Consider the following 19533-nt stretch of genomic DNA (forward strand, 5'->3'; position numbering starts at 1 on the left):
ATGTTTGTCAACTCTCAACAACTTTTATTTATCATACTCTTTCTATGTGAGCTCATTACTCTCCATAAGATCCATATGATCTCTTTTATTTCCTTTTATTCTTTCTCTTTTCTTTTATTCACTCAAGATCATGGCAAAATAAACAAGCCCTTGACTCAACACTAATCTTTATTATATATAGCTCATGGACTCGATTACATAGAAGGATCATAAAGCAAAACTCACAACTAGATCATACTAAAAGCTTTTATTCTACTAGATCAAGATATTATCAAAAGGATCAAACTAAGAAAAACGGTAAGGATAGAAGTGATGGTGATACGATACCGGGGAACTCCCCCAATCTTGGCGGTTGCCAAGGGGAGTGCCCATACCAGATACTTAGTTCTTCTTTGTTGGTGAAGAAGGTGATGGTTTTGTTGATGGCGTAGGCTTCTTCCTTAATTTGCGCTTGAGGACAGAATTTTGGTCCCTTAGGTCCTCGATCTCCTGCTCCAGGCTCAGTATCTTTTTGCATAGTTCCTGCTTGTTTTCCTGCAAGAGGCGAAAAGGGATAAACTCGATCTTAGGTTTCTTTACTCTATCAGGGAGGCTTGACTTTTTGAACTCCACATGCATGTCCCCAGGTTGAGGTAGTGGGACTTCATCTTCATCTGAGCTCGTCTCCTCCTTTCCCTTAGGTTCATCGTCCTCTTCTTCTTCCGTAGTCCAACCACAATGCTCCACATCCCCATAGACTTTAGGATTCGCAAGGTAGTCAGCCACATAGCTCTCTCCTTCCGAATCCTAGGACGACATGTTGCTAAAATCTGCAGCAGGACAGCTCGAAACAAAGACAGGAGATATTTGCGTGATACGGGATTCAAAACCTCCGGGAGATTATATAATGAATTTTTACCGACCAAAATACGTAACGCGTAAGAAAACAGAGTCCGGAGAGCACACGAGGTGCCCACGAGGTAGGGTGCGCGCCCAAGGGGGTAGGGCACGCTCTCCACCCTCGTGGAGCTCTCGTGTCCTTCCGGGACTGCTTCTTATTTTTCTATTTTTCTAAATATTCCAAGATGGAATAAAATTGCCATTGGAACTGTTTTGGAGTCGGTTTACTTACCGTACCACATACCTATTCCTTTTCGGAGTCTAAAACGTTCCGGAATGTGTCCCTTATGTATTCTTCCGGGGTTACGGTTTCAATAACATTGGTTTCAACATTTATAGGGTTACCTGAGATATAATGTTTAATTCTTTGACCGTTCACCACCTTTGGATTTGTGCCTTCGAAGTTGTTGATTTTTATGCCACCGGAACGATAGACCTCCTCGATAACGTAAGGACCTTCCCATTTAGAGAGAAGTTTTCCTGCAAAAAATCGTAAACGAGAGTTGTATAATAATACATAATCACCTACATTAAACTCACGCCTTTTGTATTCTTTTGTCATGCCATCTTTTAACATTTTCTTTAAATAATTTGGCATTCTCGTAGGCTTGGGTTCTCCATTCATCGAGTGACCTAATGTCAAATAACCTCTTCTGACCGGAAAGTTTGAAATCATAATTGAGCTCTTTAATAGCCCAATAAGCCTTATGTTCTAGTTCGAGAGGTAAGTGACATGCTTTTCCATAAACCATTTTATACGGAGACATACCCATAGGATTTTTATATGCAGTTCTATAGGCCCATAATGCATCATCAAGTTTCTTGGAACAATTTTTTCTAGATCTATTAACAGTCTTTTGCAAAATTAATTTGAGTTCTCTATTACTCAATTCTACTTGACACTAGACTGTGGGTGATCAGGAGATGCAATTCTATGATTAACATCATATTTGGCAAGCATTTTACGGAAAGCACCATGAATAAAATGTGAACCACCATCAGTCATTAAATATCTAGGGACTCCAAACCTCAGAAAAATAACTTGTTTAAGTATCTTAATAGAAGTGTTATGATCAGCACTACTAGTTGGAATAGCTTCTACCCACTTAGTAACGTAATCAGCAGCAACTAAAATATGTGTATAACCATTAGAGGTAGGAAAAGGTCCCATATAATCAAATCCCCAAACATCAAATGGTTCAATAACAAGTGAATAATTCATAGGCATTTCTTGGCGTCTACTAATATTACCAATTCTTTGACATTCATCACAAGATACAACAAACTTACGGGCATCCTTGAAGAGAGTAGGCCAATAAAAACTGGATTGCATACCTTGTGTGCAGTTCTCTCTCTAGCATGGTGTCCTCCATAAGCCTCGGAGTGACACTTGCGTCGGATCTGTTCCTGCTCATGCTCAGGTACACAACGTCTAATAACACCATCTACTCCTTCTTTATAAAGATGTGGGTCATCCCAAAAGTAATGTCTCAAATCATAGAAGAACTTTTTCATTTGCTGGTATGTGAAACTAGGTGGTATAAATTTAGCAACAATGTAATTAGCATAATCAGCATACCATGGAGCAGTGTGAGAAGCATTTATGACATTTAATTGTTCATCAGGAAAGCTATCATAAATAGGTAGTGGGTCATCAAGAACATTTTCTAACCTAGACAAGTTGTCTGCAACGGGGTTCTCAGCTCCCTTTCTATCAATAATATGAAAATCAAATTCTTGTAGCAAGAGAACCCATCTAATAAGTCTAGGTTTAGCATCTTTCTTTTCCATGAGATATTTAATAGTAGCATGATCAGTGTGAATAGTTACTTTAGAATCAACAATATAAGGTTTGAACTTATCACAAGCAAATACAACTGCTAAGAATTCCTTTTCAGTAGTAGCATAGTTTCTCTGAGCATTGTCTAGAGTTTTACTAGCATATTGAATAACATTTAATTTCTTATCAACTCTTTGCCCTAGAACAACACCTACAACATAATCACTAGCATCACATAATTTCAAAAGTTAAATTCCAATCAGGTGGCTGATAGGTGCAGAGATTAATGCTTTCTTAAGTATTTCAAATGCTTCTACACAATCATCATCAAAGACAAATGGTATATCTTTTTGTAATATATTAGTCAGAGGCCGAGAAATTTTTGAGAAGTCCTTAATGAACCTCCTATAAAAACTGGCGTGACCAAGGAAACTTCTTATACCTTTGATGTCCTTGGGACATGGCATCTTTTCAATAGCATCAACTTTAGCTTTATCAACTTCAATACCTCTTTCAGACACTTTATGCCCCAAGATAATACCTTCATTAACCATAAAGTGGCACTTCTCCCAATTCAAGACAAGGTTAGTTTCTTCACATCTCTGCAAAACTTGATCAAGGTTGCTTAAGCAATCTTCAAAAGAGGATCCATAGATGGAAAAATCGTCCATGAAAACCTCACAAATATTTTCACAAAAGTCAGGGAATATAGCCATCATGCATCTTTGAAAGGTAGTAGGTCCATTACATAAACCAAAAGGCATATGTCTATAAGCAAAAGTACCAAAAGGGCAAGTAAAGGTAGTCTTTGATTGATCATTGGCTGACACATGTATTTGAGAGAAACTAGAATAACCATCTAGAAAGCAAAAATGTGTATGTTTGGATAATCTTTCTAGCATTTGATCGATAAAAGGTAAGGGGTAATGATCCTTTTTAGTAGCTTTATTTAATTTGCGGAAATCAATTACCATCCTATAACATGTAATAATTCTTTGCGGGATCAACTCGTCTTTATCATTAGGAACGACAGTAGTACGTCCCTTCTTAGGGACACAATGGACAGGACTTACCCACTAACTATCATCAACAGGATAAATTATACCTGCCTCAAGAAGCTTTAATATTTCCTTTCTTACCACTTCCTTCATCTTAGGATTCAGCCGTCGTTGATGATCACGAACTGGTTTGGCATCTTCCTCAAAATTTATTTTGTGTTGACACAGAGTGGGACTAATTCCCTTAAGATCATCAATAGTATATCCAATAGTAGCATGGTGCTTCTTCAGAGTTTTCAATAATCTCTCTTCTTCATGCTCTGAAAGGTTAGCACTAATAATAACAGGATATATCTTTTTCTCATCAAGATAAGCATATTTAAGAGTACCAGGTACCGGTTTAAGCTCAAACAAGGGATCACCCTTAGGTGGAGGAGGATCCCCTAGGATTTCAATAGGAAAATTGTGTTTCAGAATGGGTTCATGTTTAAAGAATACTTCATCTATTTCCCTTCTTTCATTCATAAACGTATCATTTTCATGGTCTAGCAAATATTGTTCTAAAGGATCACTAGGAGGTACAACAATAGAAGCAAGCCAATAATTTCATCTTTACTAGGCAATTCCTCTTCACGGTGTTGTCTATGAAATTTAGAGAAATTAAACTCATGAGACATATCACCTAGACCAATAGTAACAACATCCTTTTTGCAATCTATCTTAGCATTAACAGTGTTCAAGAAGGGTCTACCAAATATAATGGGACAAAAGTTATCTTGTGGGGAGCCAAGAACAAGAAAATCAGCAGGATATTTAGTTTTCCCACAAAATACTTCAACATCTCTAACAATTCCCATTGGTGAAATAGTATCTCTATTGGCAAGTTTAATTGTGACATCAATATCTTCTAACTCAGCGGGTGCAATGTCATGCATAATTTCTTTGTATAAGTCAAAAGGTATTGCACTAGCACTAGCACCCATATCACATAAGCCATAATAAAAATGATCTCCTATTTTAACAGAAATAACAGGCAGGCCTACCACAGGTCTATGTTTATCTTTAGCACAAGGTTTGGCAATTCTAGCGGTCTCATTACAGAATTGAATAACAAGCCCATCAATATTATCAGACAGGAGAGCTTTAACAATAGCAATATTAGGTTCAACTTTAATTTGCTCAGGAGGTGTATAAGTTCTAATATTGCTTTTATGAACCATAGTTGAAGCTTTAGCATGATCCTTTATCCTAACATGGAAAGGTGGTTTCTCAACATAAGAAGTAGGAACAATAGGATCATTATAAGTGATAGTCTTTTATTCAACTTTAATAGGTGCAGCTACTTTTACTTCTATGGGAGGATGATATTTAAACCACTTCTCCCTAGGGAGATCAACATGAGTAGCAAAAGATTCACAAAAAGAAGCTACTATTTCAGAGTCAAGTCCATATTTAGTGCTAAATTTACGAAAAATGTCGGTATCCATAAAAGATTTAACACAATCATACTTAGGTGTCATACCTGACTCCTTACCTTTGTCGAGGTCCCAATCTTCATAGTTGTGTTTAATTCTTTCCAATAAATCCCATTTGAATTCAATAGTCTTCATCATAAAAGAGCCAGCACAAGAAGTATCGAGCATGGTGTGATTGTTATCAGAAAGCCGAGCATAAACATTTTGAATAATCATTTCTCATGAGAGCTCATGATTGGGGCATGAATATAACATTGATTTAAGCCTCCCCCAAGCTTTAGCGATGCTTTCTCCTTCGCGAGGCCAGAAATTATATATATATAATTGCGATCACGATGAACAAGATGCATAGGATAAAACTTCTGGTGAAATTCCAATTTCAATCGTTTGTAGTTCCATGACCCCATATCATCACATAGCCTATACCATGTCAATGCATCTTCCTTCAAAGATAAAGGGAAGACCTTATTCTTAATAACATCTTCGGGCACACCTGCAAGCTTAAATAATCCGCAAGCTTCATCCACATAGATTAGGTGCTCATCAGGATGCTTTATTCCATCTCCTGCAAAAGGATTAGCTAACAGTTTTTCAATCATACCGAAGGAATTTCAAAGCAGACATTTTCATTTTCAATAGGTTCAGTAGGTTGAGGAGAAACTCTTTGCTCTACTGGTTGGGGTGAAGATACCCCGAACAAGCCCCTCAGAGGATTACTTTCCATAGTAACAAGTGACAGTAAATATCAGCACACTATATAAATTTTTCCTTACCAAAGGCGCTTTACTCGCCGGCAACGGCGCCAGAAAAGAGTCTTGATGACCACAAGTATAGGGGATCTATCATAGTCCTTTAGATTAGTAAGAGTGTCGAACCCAACGAGGAGTAGAAGGAAATGATAAGTGGTTTCCAGCAAGGTATTCTCTGCAAGCACTGAAATAATAGGTAACAGATAGTTTTGTGATAGGATAATTTGTAACGAGTAACAAGTAACAAAAGTAAATAAAGTGCAGCAAGGTGGCCCAATCCTTTTTGTAGCAAAGGACAAGCCTGGACAAACTCCTATATGATGTAAAGCGCTCCCGAGAACACATGGGAATATCGTCAAGCTAGTTTTCATCACGTTCATATGATTCGCGTTCGGTACTTTGATAATTTGGTATGTGGGTGGACCGGTGCTTGGGTACTGCCCTTACTTGGACAAGTATCCCACTTATGATTAACCTCTATTGCAAGCATCCGCAACTAAAACAAAAGTATTAAGGTAAACCTAACCATAGCATGAAACATATGGATCCAAATCAGCCCCTTACGAAGCAACACATAAACTAGGGTTTAAGCTTCTGTCACTCTAGCAACCCATCATCTACTTATTACTTCCCAATGCCTTCCTCTAGGCCCAAATAATGGTGAAGTGTCATGTAGTCGACGTTCACATAACACCACTAGAGGAGAGACAACATACATCTCATCAAAATATCGAACGAATACCAAATTCACATGACTACTAATAGCAAGACTTCTCCCATGTCCTGAGGAACAAATGTAACTACTCACAAAGCATATTCATGTTCATAATCAGAGGGGTATTAATATCCATATAGGATCTGACATATGATCTTCCACCAAATAAACCAACTAGCATCAACTACAAGGAGTAATTAACACTACTAGCAACCCACAGGTACCAATCCCGGACTTGGAGACAAGAATTGGATACAAGAGATGAACTAGGGTTTTGAGAGGAGATGGTGTTGGTGAAGATGTTGATGGAGATTTCCCTCTCCCGATGAGAGGAGCGTTGGTGATGACGATGGCGATGGTTTCCTCCTCCTGGAGGGAAGTTTCCCTGACAGAACAGCTCCGCCAGAGCCCTAGATTGGTTCCGCCAAGGTTCCGCCTCGTGGCGGTGGAGTCTCGTCCGGAAAGATGGCTTCTGATTTTTTCCTCATCGAAAGACTCCATATATCAGAAGATGGATATCAGATGGCCACCAGGGGGCCCACGAGGTAGGGGCGCGCCCAGGGGGGTAGGGTGCGCCCCCTACCCTCGTGGGCAGGATGTGACCCCCCCGGTGAACTTCTTGCACTCAGTATTTTTTATATATTCTGAAAATGTCTTCCGTGAAGTTTCAGGAGTTTTGGAGCTGTGCAGAATAGGTCTCTAATATTTGCTCCTTTTCCAGCCAAGAATCCTAGCTGCCAGCATTCTCCCTCTTTATGTAAACCTTGTAAAATAAGAGAGAATAGGCATAAGTATTGTGACATAATGTGTAATAATAGCCCATAATGCAATAAATATCGATATAAAAGCATGATGCAAAATGGACGTATCACCAATCAAGAGGGTACCAATAGCTATGTTCTCTTTAGTTCGAATACAACCTATGTTTGAACAGGAAGCCCCCAAATGACCTTGAGGATTTTTTAACGACTCTGATTCGAATACGATCAAAGTCAGTCACAAAAGGGGTTAAGCTATGATTCGAATACGATCAAGAAGCCCCCTAGTGAGCTTGGCATTGTGCCGATCAAGAGGGTACCGACAACTATGTTCTCTTTAGTTCGAATCTGACCTATGTTTGAACAGGAAGCCCCCTAGTGATCATGAGGTTTAACGGCTAGATTCGAATACGATCATGAGCCAGACCAAAGGGTTAAGCTATATTCGAACACGATCAACCCCCAATTGGTCGTTTGAAATTATGATGATGAAGACATATGATCATCTGATGATAAAAATGACAGAGGTACTGCTTTATTACTTATCATAATATATACATCGTCAAAATATGTACATCATGAGAGCCGTTGGCTCAAGTATAGTTAGGCCGAAGATGAGCGATATTCCACGGCCGGTGGGTTTCTTCTTCCGATTTATGTGAGTCTTTGTGCTCTCGAATATCGATGAGGTAGTATGACCCGTTGTGCAAGTTCTTGCTGACCACAAAGGGCCCTTCCCAAGGTGGAGATAACTTGTGAGCATCAGTTTGATCCTGGCTGAGGCGGAGCACCAAATCACCTTCTTGAAAGGTTCTGGACTTAACTCGAGGGTTGTGATAACGGCGCAAATCCTGCTGGTAAATCACCGAGCGGGCTGCTGCTAAGTCACGCTTCTCATCTAACAGGTCAAGTGCATCCTGAAGGGCTTGTTCGTTATCAGCTTCAACGTAAGCCGCCACACGGGGCGAGTCATGACGGATGTCACTAGGTAGGACTGCCTCTGCTCCGTAAACCATGAAGAAAGGCGTATAACCCGTAGACCTGTTAGGGGTAGTATCGACGCTCCATATCACAGAGGGTAACTTCTCCACCCAACAACCTGGCGTTCGTTGTAAAGGAACCATAAGCCGGGGCTTGAGACCTTTCAAGATTTCCTGATTGGCTCTTTCAGCTTGACCATTGGATTGGGGGTGAGCTATTGATGAAACATCAAGCCGGATATGCTCACGTTGGTAGAATTCCTCCATAGCACCCTTGGACAAATTAGTACCATTGTCAGTTATAATGCTGTGTGGAAAGCCAAAACGAAAGATCGCCTTTTTCATGAATTGAACCGCCATGGGTGCATCACACTTACTAACCGGCTCTGCCTCAACCCACTTTGTGAATTTGTCAACTGCAAACAGAAGGTGTGTCTTTTTATCTTTGGATCTTTTGAAAGGTCCAACCATGTCGATCCCCCAGACTGCAAACGACCAAGTAATTGGAATCATCCGCAATTCTTGAGCCGGCACGTGTGCCCGTCGTGAGAATTTCTGGCAACCATCACATTTACTGACCAGATCCTCCGCATCAGCGTGAGCCGTCAGCCAGTAAAATCCATGACGGAAGGCTTTGGCTACAAGGGACTTTGAACTGGCATGATGGCCACAATCTCCTTCATGGATTTCACGAAGAATTTCTTGACCTTCCTCAGGAGAGACACAGCGTTGAAACGCCCCTGTGACACTGCGATGATGCAACTCACCATTGGCAATTGTCATTGATTTAGACCGTCGGGTTATCTGTCTAGCCAAGGTTTCATCTTCAGGCAACTCGCCTCGGGTCATATAAGCCAAATATGGCACTGTCCAATCTGGGATGACGTGAAGATCTGCCACCAATTGTACTTCTGGGTCTGGAACAGCCAAGTCTTCCTCCATAGGCAACTTGGCAGAAGGGTTATGCAAGACATCTAAGAAAGTGTTAGGTGGTACCGGCTTACGCCGAGACCCCAACCAGCTTAAAGCATCAGTCGCTTCATTCTTTCTGCGATCAATGTGCTCCACATGGTAACCCTTGAAGTGTCCAGTAATGGCATCAACTTCAAGGTGATAAGCCGCCATGAGAGGATCCTTGGAATCCCACTTGCCTGATACTTGTTGAGCCACCAAATCTGAGTCACCAAAGCACCTTACCTGGCTTAAGCTCATCTCCTTAGCCATCCTAAGACCATGGAGCAAGGCCTCATACTCAGCTGCATTATTAGTACAGGGAAACATCAACCGTAGCACATAACAAAATTTGTCACCTCGAGGGGAAGCTAAAACAACTCCAGCCCTCGAGCCCTCCAATTTCCTGGACCCATCAAAATGAATAGTCCAATATGTGTTGTCCGGCTTCTCTTCAGGCATCTACAGCTCTGTCCAATTATCGATGAAGTCCACTAGTGCTTGAGACTTGATAGCAGTGTGTGGCACATACTTTAAACCATGAGGCCCGAGTTCAATGGCCCACTTGGCGACTCGTCATGTGGCTTCTCTATTTTGAATGATATCTCCTAAAGGAGCAGAACTAACCACGCTGATGGGATGACCCTGAAAATATTGCTTAAGCTTCCGGCTCGCCATGAACACCCCATAAACAAGCTTCTGCCAATGTGCATATCTTTGCTTGGACTCAACAAGCACCTCACTGACGTAGTAAACCGGCCGATATTCCTTGCCAGCCTCCTTGCGCTCTACTACAATAGCCACACCGACAGCACGTGTGTTAGCAGCCACATATAATAATAATGGCTCCTTATCAATAGGAACAACAAGGATCGGCGGCTCAGCGAGCTGTCTCTTCAAATCTTCAAAGGTAGTATTAGCAGCATCACTCCAGACAAAATTGTCTGTCTTTTTCATCATCTGATATAGCGGTATGTCCTTCTCACCTAACCGTCTTATGAACTGGCTTAAAGCAGTAATATGACCCGCCAAACGCTGAACATCATTGATACATGTCGTCTTAGCCAAAGAAGTGATTGCCTTGATCTTCTCCGGGTTAGCTTCGATGCCTTTGTTAGAAACCAGAAAACCCAAAAGCTTGCCTGCTGGTACTCCAAAAACACACTTGGCCGGGTTAAGCATCATCTTGTAGACCCAGAGGTTATCAAAGGTTTCCTTTAGATCATCTATCAAGGTCTCCTTCTCCCTGGACTTCACCACGATGTTGTCCACATAAGCATGAACATTGCGCCCAATCTGGCTGTGAAGACAGTTCTGCACAGACCGCTGATAAGTCGCCTGGGCACTCTTAAGCCCAAAAGGCATAGACACATAGCAGAAGGCTCCAAACGGAGTAATAAAATCCGTATTCTCCTGGTCCTTAACTGCCATTTTGATCTGATGATAACCAGAATAAGCATCCAAAAAGTTCAAACACTCACAACTCGCCGTAGCATCAATGATTTGATCAATATGAGGGAGAGTGAAAGGATCAGCCAGACAAGCCTTGTTTAAGTCCGTGTAATCCACACACATACGCCAGGTGCCTTTCTTTTGAAGCACGAGCACCGGGTTAGCCAACAACTCTGGATGGAAAACTTCAATAATGAACCCAACCGCCAAGAGCCGGGCCACTTCTTCACCAATGGCCTTATGTCTTTCCTCATTGAACCATTGAAGAAAATGCCTGACCGGCTTAAACTTTGGATCAATATTGAGAGTGTGCTCAGCGAGTTCTCTCGGTACACCTGGCATGTCAGAAGGTTTCCATGCAAAGATGCCTCGGTTCTCACGGGTGAACTTGATGAGCGCGCTTTCCTATTTGGGATCCACATTAGCACTGATACTGAACTTCTTAGATGAGTCACCTGGAACAAAATCAACAAGCTTGGTGTCATCACCCGACTTAAACTTCAACACTGGCTCATGTTCTGTGGTTGGCTTTTTCAAAGACGTCATATCCGTCGGGTCAACATTCTCCTTGTAGAACTTCAACTCCTCTGTTGCACAAACAGATTCCGTGTAAGCAGCATCTCCTTCTTCACATTCCAAGGCTATCTTCCGACTCCCATGCACTATGATGGTGCCCTTATGACCCGGCATCTTGAGCTGCAGATAAAGATAACACGGCCGTGCCATGAACTTGGCATAAGCAGGCCATCCAAATAGGGCATGATACAGGCTCTTGATTTTGACTACCTCAAAAGTTAACTTCTCCGTCCTAGAATCATGCTCATCTCCAAAGGCTACTTCCAATTCAATCTTACCCACTGGGTATGCCGACTTACCAGGCACCACTCCATGGAAAACAGTGTTGGATGGCTTAAGACTTTTATCAGTCAATCCCATGGGACGGAAGGTCTCATAATAGAGGATCTTAATGCTACTGCCTCCATCCATGAGTACCTTAGTGAATTTATATCCACCAACCTGAGGTGCCACCACCAAGGCCAGGTGACCCGGATTGTCAACCCGGGGAGGGTGATCTTCCCTACTTCATAGAATAGGCTGCTCAAGCCATCTCAAATAACGAGGAACTGCCAGCTCAACAGCATTCACAGCCCTCTTATGAAGCTTCTGGTCCCGTTTGCACAGACTGGTGGTGAACACATGATATTGTCCACTACTCAGCTATTTTGGATTGCTCTGATATCCAGACTGCTGTTGCTGCTGACCTTCCTGGCCAGATTGTTGATTATAGCCACCTTGATTTCCTTGAGAGCCTTGAAAGGTGGAATTTGAACCGCCGCCCGGGCCATGAAAACCGTCGCCACCTGAGCCATCGCCCGGCCCATGATTGTCGTCGAATATGTTAGAGTTCTTGAAAGCCTTCATGATCGTATAGTCCTTCCATATGTGAGTGGCTGGTTTCTGCTGAGTACCGTGCCTCGGACAGGGCTCATTTAATAACAGCTCAAGAATAGGACCTGACCCGCCATACCGAGGAGGTGGTCTCCCCTTACGTCGTTGATTGTTGCCCTGTGCATTGGTATTACCCACAAATTCCGAGCTACCATAAGCCTTATGTTTATTATTGCCTCCTTGATTCGCTGGGTTATGCTGATGACCCTTGGCATTACCTTTTCTTCCTTCCCTGTCTTCTCATCATCAGACTCGGGATCCTTGGTACTATTAGAGTCGGCGTACTTGACTAGAGCCGCCATTAGCTGGCCCATGTCATTACAATCGCGCTTGAGCCGCCCCAACTTCTGTTTTACAGGCGTAAATCGGCAATTTTTCTCCAACATTAAGACTGCAGAGCCGGCATCCATCTTATCAGATGAATGTATTATGGCTTTGACCCGGCGCACCCAATGGGTTGTGGACTCACCTTCCTGTTGCTTGCAATTAGTCAAATCCACAATTGACATGGGTTTCTTGCATGTGTCTTTGAAGTTCTGAATAAACCGGCCCTTTAACACTGCCCATGAACCAATGGAATTAGGCGGCAGCCCCTTTAACCAAGTGTGGGTTGTCCCGTCCAACATCATGGTGAAGTACTTGGCCATTGCAGCGTCACTGACCTCCAGTAGTTCCATGGCCATCTCATAACTTTCAATCCACGCCCCGAGCTGTAAATCGGCCGTGTAATTAGGCACCTTTCGAGGCCCCTTGAAATCCTTAGGCAAACGTTCGTTACGTAGAGCCGGCACCAAGCAAGGGACACCTCCAGTCCTCGTGGTCACACCTGCCTCAAGAGAAGTCATCGGATAAACCGGAAAAGACTGATAAGCCGCCCGCTGAGCCGCCTTCTCAGCTACCTGTTGAGTCGCCTGCTCAACCTCTTGGCGAATTCTGTCCTGGTCAACCAAGTTAGGAGCTCCATCACGCGCCGGGTCATGCCCGCATGGCTGGTCACGGCGCCGGGCGTTGCTTGAAATGGCTGCTGATTCTATATGCCTGCTATAACTCGGGCTCCGTGCCACTTCTGCATCATGCTGAGCCTGATCCGCCGGGTTAACCACGGCAGTTAACAGGGTTGTCATCCTATCCATGAGATCCATGAGTACCTGAGCCGGCGGGCGCGCGACCTCCTGCCCCAGCCGCCGCTGACCCGGAGGTTATCGCTGTCGCAGCTGTAGAGTTTTGAACGGGTTGCGTGCCAGTCATGAAGATCCCTTCCCTGCTTGGCTGCTCAAAGGGGTCTGGAATACTGCTGCCATCGGAACAGCCCCCAAGCCCACCGTCTTGCAATTGATACAATGAATCCGTCTCACCTATGGACGACTCACCATCAGAGTAGACGGCTGTCTCACCGCCAGACACCGATCCTTCAGAAAATTCTCCTCCATGGATGCATCCCACGAAGGCACGCTTCATGACGGGCTGAGTCCGGGCGGGTCTCGCACACTGAGCCGTCCCGATGATGTCGGTACAGATGTCCGGCTCAGGGCCCGGCTCGCCGATCTGGCCGATGAAGACGTGGATTCCGCCAAAGGGGACCCAGTACCCATACTCAAATGAACGGCGTCGGGGCCCCAGCCTGCGTCGTTGATGTAGAGCTTGCCGCGACGACTCTTAGTCATCCAGCCCACAACATATCCCTTGAGCCCTTCGAAGCTGCCCTTCAAGAACTCAAATCCACCATGCGCAGGCCCCATGGTGGGCGCCAACTATCATGGAATAGTCACGACAGATGTCCTGGTGAAAGACTTAATCGTGGAGCCATCGCAACTAGGAAGCTTAAAGGGGTTAAATGGGACAAAGGACACGAGGGTTTATACTGGTTCGGCCCCTTACGGTGAAGGTAAAAGCCTAATCCAGTTTGAGGTGGTATTGCTTATGTTTCGATTACTAGGGAGCGAATCCGCTTGACCTAGCTTTCGATCTGATCTCCCTTGTCCTGAACTGCCACCGGGTCATCCCTTTATATACAGAAGGCTGACACCCGGCGGCTCATAAATCCCGGCTGGCTCATAAATAGTGTCCGGCTCGGTCTCTAACAATTCCTGCCTTACAATACAAGTTATGTACATATGGCGGTTTATCTGTACGGGCCTTGAGTCACCTTTGGGTCTTGGGCCCTTAACTAAACCGCCATCTTCTAGAGTTGTCTTGGGCTTCATGAGTCGCCATAGGTATAACCTGGCCCCTCCTGGGCGGGTCATACCTAATAGTTATATCCCCAACAGTAACTCTTACCCGTCGTAGAAATTCCTACAACATAAGACGTTGCAGCCATGTAGGTCAGTACATTGAATGTACTGGCAAGTCACATCATAAGAATATGAACCTATTTGTACATGCAATTTGACTGGTGGAAAGCTCTATGTTTAGTTTTTTGCATAAAGCTAGTTTTTCCCTAGAATAAAAGATATTATTCTACCACTACAGTATAGCATAAGATGAGTTGGAAAACCCAACTCAATCCATTCCCAAAGTTTCATTTAAAACCCAACTGTTTAATTAAGAGTGATGAGATCTCCCAGCATTTCAACTACTAGATGCTCAAGTTGTCCGTAACCGGGGACACGGCTAATCGATTAGGTTGACACTCTGCAGAGGTTGCACACTTTTCCCCACAAGACTCGACCACCTCCATGATCGGAAGATCGAGACATAGTCTTTCGAAAATGTTCCCCCTTAACCCACGGATAGGCCGTTACACCTACTCATTCTACATCTGCTAGCCTATCCCGGAAGAGGTCACACTATCTACTCAACTAAGCAGAGCTCATATTGGCTAGTGGCTACACACGGAAGCTTCTAGACATGAGAATACGATTGATCCCTTTGAGCTTGGGCGAACGACCACTAGTGGTGCACCACCATGGATTAACCATGCATGCTCCCACTGTACTTAGCCACCATTCAAACCAAATACCGCCTATGTAGTTCATTTACAAGTCTTGGTCCTGATTACTACTTTGTCACTCATGTCTCACCATGTTCGCTTCCCAAACCACGTCTACATTTAGCGAGGCAAAAACAAACTTACACGACGGTGACAAGGATGTATAGATCAGACCTACCTCAAATGAACTACTAGGTAAAGCCATCTGGCAATAATAAATCCTACCATGCAATCCTACCACAAAGGACTAAGTGCATAATATAAAACATAGGTAATTAAAGGAATGATCAAATGTGAACTTGCCTGGTAATAGTTGATGAAGATTATATCGCTCTCAGAAATTTACTTAATAGAACTATTCGTCACTCTTCGATGAAAATCTATAAAGTCAAACATTGCATTCACATAAGCAATCATTTCAAAGAGCAATAACATGCAACACAAATGACTCGGAAAACCAAATGGGGATCCAACACACATAACTTGCATGCAAATAATTCTAGGTGCAAGACAATAAGTGCCATAAGGTGCAAAACTATGATGTGATCTATCGTGCATATAAAGCATAGCACTAAAACTATCATGGATAGATACTAATTGTCTAAGAAGTATCATGACAATGGTCCAAGTGGTAGGGTTTGGCTACGGTGACATGGTGCAAAAAGAATCACATCAATTGAAGCTACGGTTTAGGAGATATGGCCAGTTGAAGTTTGAATTCAAACCTGAATAAATTCAAATTAGAAATTGGCCAAATGTTTTCAAAGTTGGTTCTCTGGATAAAGCTATTCGAGACGAACATTTTGCCACTGGTTTCGTCGAATTTGGACTTACAGTTAAAATGTTGTAGCTAGTTGAAGTTTGGGGACAAATATGTAAATAAAACTATAGCAACTAGGTCACTGGCCACGTGGCGGCTCGTGGCTGGCTGAGCAGCGTTCGCTGCGGTGGCCATGCGGCGAACGGCCGCTAAATAAAAAAACACCTACCGCGGCTAAATAAATGTAAAACCGGGATTGGTTTAACTAAACCAATCGGTTTAATAAAAAACACGGTTAACCGAGTCGTTTTTTATGAAACGAAGGGTGGGGCGGCTTACAGCGGGCGGTCGGTGGCCGGCGATGGGGCGGACGGGGCGGCGTCTCCGGCGCTCCTTGCCGACGGGGAAGGAGGCCGCAGGGTCCGACGTGGCATGGGCGATCTCGTGGCGGGGTCGGCGGTGGTCGGAGTGGTCGGGATGAGGCGAGGCAAAGGTGGCGGCTCCAAGCTCCGGCAAGGGCGCGACACGTCGAGGCAGCGACTCCGGCGAGTTTCGGCGACAACGGAGGCCACCGGAAGATGCGGCGCGTCCAGGGCGTCCGGGTGCTGGTGCTGCGGGGCGTCGGCGGCGTCCAGATAGGCAGAGGAAGGGCGGCGGCGCTCCGCTCACTCCGGCGAGGTCGGGCATGCTCCGGGCAGTCATTCCCATGGGACCTATGGGCCAAAACCATGTCAAGAAGATGTTCTAGGATGGCGCAACTCGATTGACGAACAAATGGAGGTCAGGGAGTGCTCACTGACGATGGAATGGACCGTCGAAGACCTCGGCTCCAGCGAGATGCAAAATGACGAGGAGGCGGCTACAAGCGTCGTGGGTAGATGCGAGACGGCGGGATATACAGAGGGGAGTCGGGGGCATTTATAGGCGAGGGGAGGGCGTGCGGGTGTCGCGGATAAGCCCTATCCGAGGGGCTTCGCCGGCGGTTGCGAGGCGGCGCGAATGTATGTCCAGTGCGGTGTGGGAGGTTGGGAACGAGCTGGGGAAGCGGGGCCCACCAGTCAGTCGGTGTGGGCGGGGCGAGCGAGCGAGAGGCGAGGGTGGTCGATCAGCGCGCAGCCCCTTCGGGCGGTGGAGCAGGCCATGGGCCAAATTGGCCGGCTAGGCCGTGGGGTGAGGGACAGGAGAGAGAGTGCGCTGAGCTGGGCCGGTGGGATGCGCTCCTGGGCCGATCTCTGTTTCGGTCGAGGCACTACGTGTGTGCGTTTTTTTAAAACAAAACAGAAAGAAAACTCCATAGAAGAAAATTGAATATAAATTCTACATAGGCATATTATATACCAAAATGCTCAGAAAAATACCAAGAATAAAGTGAACTATTTTTCAAGTTCAAATAAATTTCAGAAAAAATCATAAAAGTCAAATAGTGCTACTATGCATTTAAAATCAATAAACATCATTTTGAGAATAGCAAAATGACTTCAAATTTATTTTCTCCTAATTTTCTATTGAAGGGAATCATTTTCCCCTTATTTCCGTTTATTTATTTTTAGGAGAAAAATAATTTGAATAGAAACTCAAATAACTCTCAATTGGATTTGAGTTTGGAAATTTCAAATAACTTAAAAGTGACTTCCAACTTATTTCTTTGAAACTTCCAACTCTCTTTCTTCAAATTCGAAGAAGTCATTTTATCTTCTCGCATGAACTCATGAGTTTCTTAAAGTTTCTAAATTTGAAATATTTCAAATGGAATTCAAATCATTTTCAAACCCCTTTTCATTTCTTTAATTGGAAGAAGTCATATTATCTTCACTCTAGGGTTTTGTGATGAAATGAATTTGAATTCAGGGAAATCAAAATGCAAGATGAAAAGTTTTGGGAAAGTCCTTTTATTCCCTCTCATGCAACTTTCAAAAGTTTCAATTTCCACTCAATTTCACACAACAATCAAACAAACAATCATAATAATTTATTTAATATAGCATCCCAAAATTTAGAATTTTGGGATGTTACAAACTACCACCCTTAAAATGAATCTCGTCCTCAAGATTCAGAGAGGCTAGAAAGAAAAGGTCGGGGTTTGGGGGTCTTCTTGAAAATCCATTGATCATCACAAGGTCTGGGGTGCTACCACCCTTAGAAGCATGGTTACGGTTCCAACAAAACTCATGTACTCCATCCTTGGTGTTAACGGTGTCGGTCTTCTCATATTCTCCGAGATAACTCCTTCACTTGTGCTCTTCCGGTAAGGGCATGGCCTTTTCCTCAAAATCTGGAGTCCTTGCATCAAATAAGATCCTTTCGAGTCTGGGTCTTCTTTGCTATCAGGACGTCGCCAATGCTAAACAACTATCGAAAACCTCATGGTGGTCAACAATTTATGATTCCTGCACGAAATGGGTCTGGGTTGAACCTCACCGTATAACCTACGATTGGCAACGGGTGCCTGTGCAGGGTTTCCATCGTCCTGCCGTTCTAAGGCTTTTGGTTTGTCGTGTCGACACTCTTCTAGGTTTTCAAGGCTCTCTGATTTTCCTTCAACATATGATATTTCATGATAGAAGTCTCAGGTATGGGGGCCAATCCATACCATACTTGAACCATTACCACATACGCAGATGATGAATCATGTATTCTAACACTTGGGCATCCTCACAAGCATTGCAAAACTTCTCTTCTCCATGAACTGGGTTTGGGTAAATCCATTGGTTCTGCAAGCCAAACAAAACCTGTATCATTTTTTCACAACTCTCGGGTTTACGGAACCTCCTATGGAACGTTTGCTGATGAAATCACAACTTCTTCCAGAATTATTCCTTCAACAAGGTTGTGCTTGTTCCTTTTCAAATCATGGGTCATGTGGGTTATGGCCCATGTCAACACTTGTATAACTTTAACCCATCCTTGGAGTTACTATTGTTACTTATTATGTGATTACATCTCCTTTAAATCCAATACTACTTCATTCCCTCATACACTTGGGGTAACCATCATAACAAAACTCTAATGTATTTTGTCCAAACTACACTCTGCGGAATACATTTTCCTTTCCATTGGTCAGGTGTTCACACAGAAAAGTATCACCCAAAAAAATGCATTGGTGCATCCATAATTCATATTCTCTTCATATGAACTCCTTTATTACATCCTTAACCACTACTCAAAACTCTAATTTTAAAAGTACTCTATTACAAAAGCTGCCATCCACATAGTTTGGTACGGTCAAGCATTACTTCCATCTTTATTCATTTGCCCTAGTTGAAGATGCTTTAGTCCCACTAGAATTGTGCAATGTGATCCTTGAAACATCGATCTTCTGCTTCAACATGGTGGCCATCAGCTTCATCTCCATCATCTCTGCATGCACCTCTCTCAAGTATTCCTGAGTGTGACGGAGTCTTGCTTCAAGTATTTCTCCAATCTGACGTATGGCTTCCATAGCAGCTTCACAAACAGATTCACGTGGTGCTCGAGAAATGAAAAGGTATTGTCCCATAGTCTTTGGGCAAACTCCCTTCACACGGTGGAGGTGTACCTTCACATACCAAAGTTCAAGTCCATTCTCCATGAAAGGATAACCTTTGTAGACTGCATCTCCTTTAAGATGAATATGCTTCATCATGTCCTTCAGGATCTTTGGGTAATCCTGATCACT

At 43.6% G+C, this 19533-nt stretch overlaps 1 protein-coding gene across 1 annotated transcript; it reads right to left on the reverse strand.

Moving 5' to 3' along the window:
- Window positions 1-786: 786 nt before the first annotated feature.
- On the reverse strand, window positions 787-9459 carry LOC147984488 (uncharacterized). The gene is made up of 2 exons (XM_087541122.1): window positions 9102-9459; window positions 787-809 (listed from the first exon to the last, which is right to left on the reverse strand). The coding sequence occupies exons 1-2, from the start codon at window positions 9457-9459 to the stop codon at window positions 787-789; spliced, it is 381 nt and encodes a 126-aa protein (XP_087397248.1).
- Between the last annotated feature and the right edge of the window lie 10074 nt (window positions 9460-19533).

This window comes from Triticum urartu, chromosome 2A, assembly GCF_056163025.1.
Source record: "Triticum urartu cultivar PI428250 chromosome 2A, HENAU_Tu73, whole genome shotgun sequence".
NCBI classification, from domain to species: domain Eukaryota; kingdom Viridiplantae; phylum Streptophyta; class Magnoliopsida; order Poales; family Poaceae; genus Triticum; species Triticum urartu.

Excerpts from the sequence above, each read along its gene's own strand:
- LOC147984488 (XM_087541122.1), bottom strand. The coding sequence starts at position 9,459 with ATGGCGGCTTATCACCTTGAAGTTGATGCCATTACTGGACACTTCAAG. Across the intron at positions 810-9,101 it reads ATCAATGACAATTGCCAATG|ATTTTAGCAACATGTCGTCC; the intron begins GTGAGTTGCATC and ends GTCCTGCTGCAG.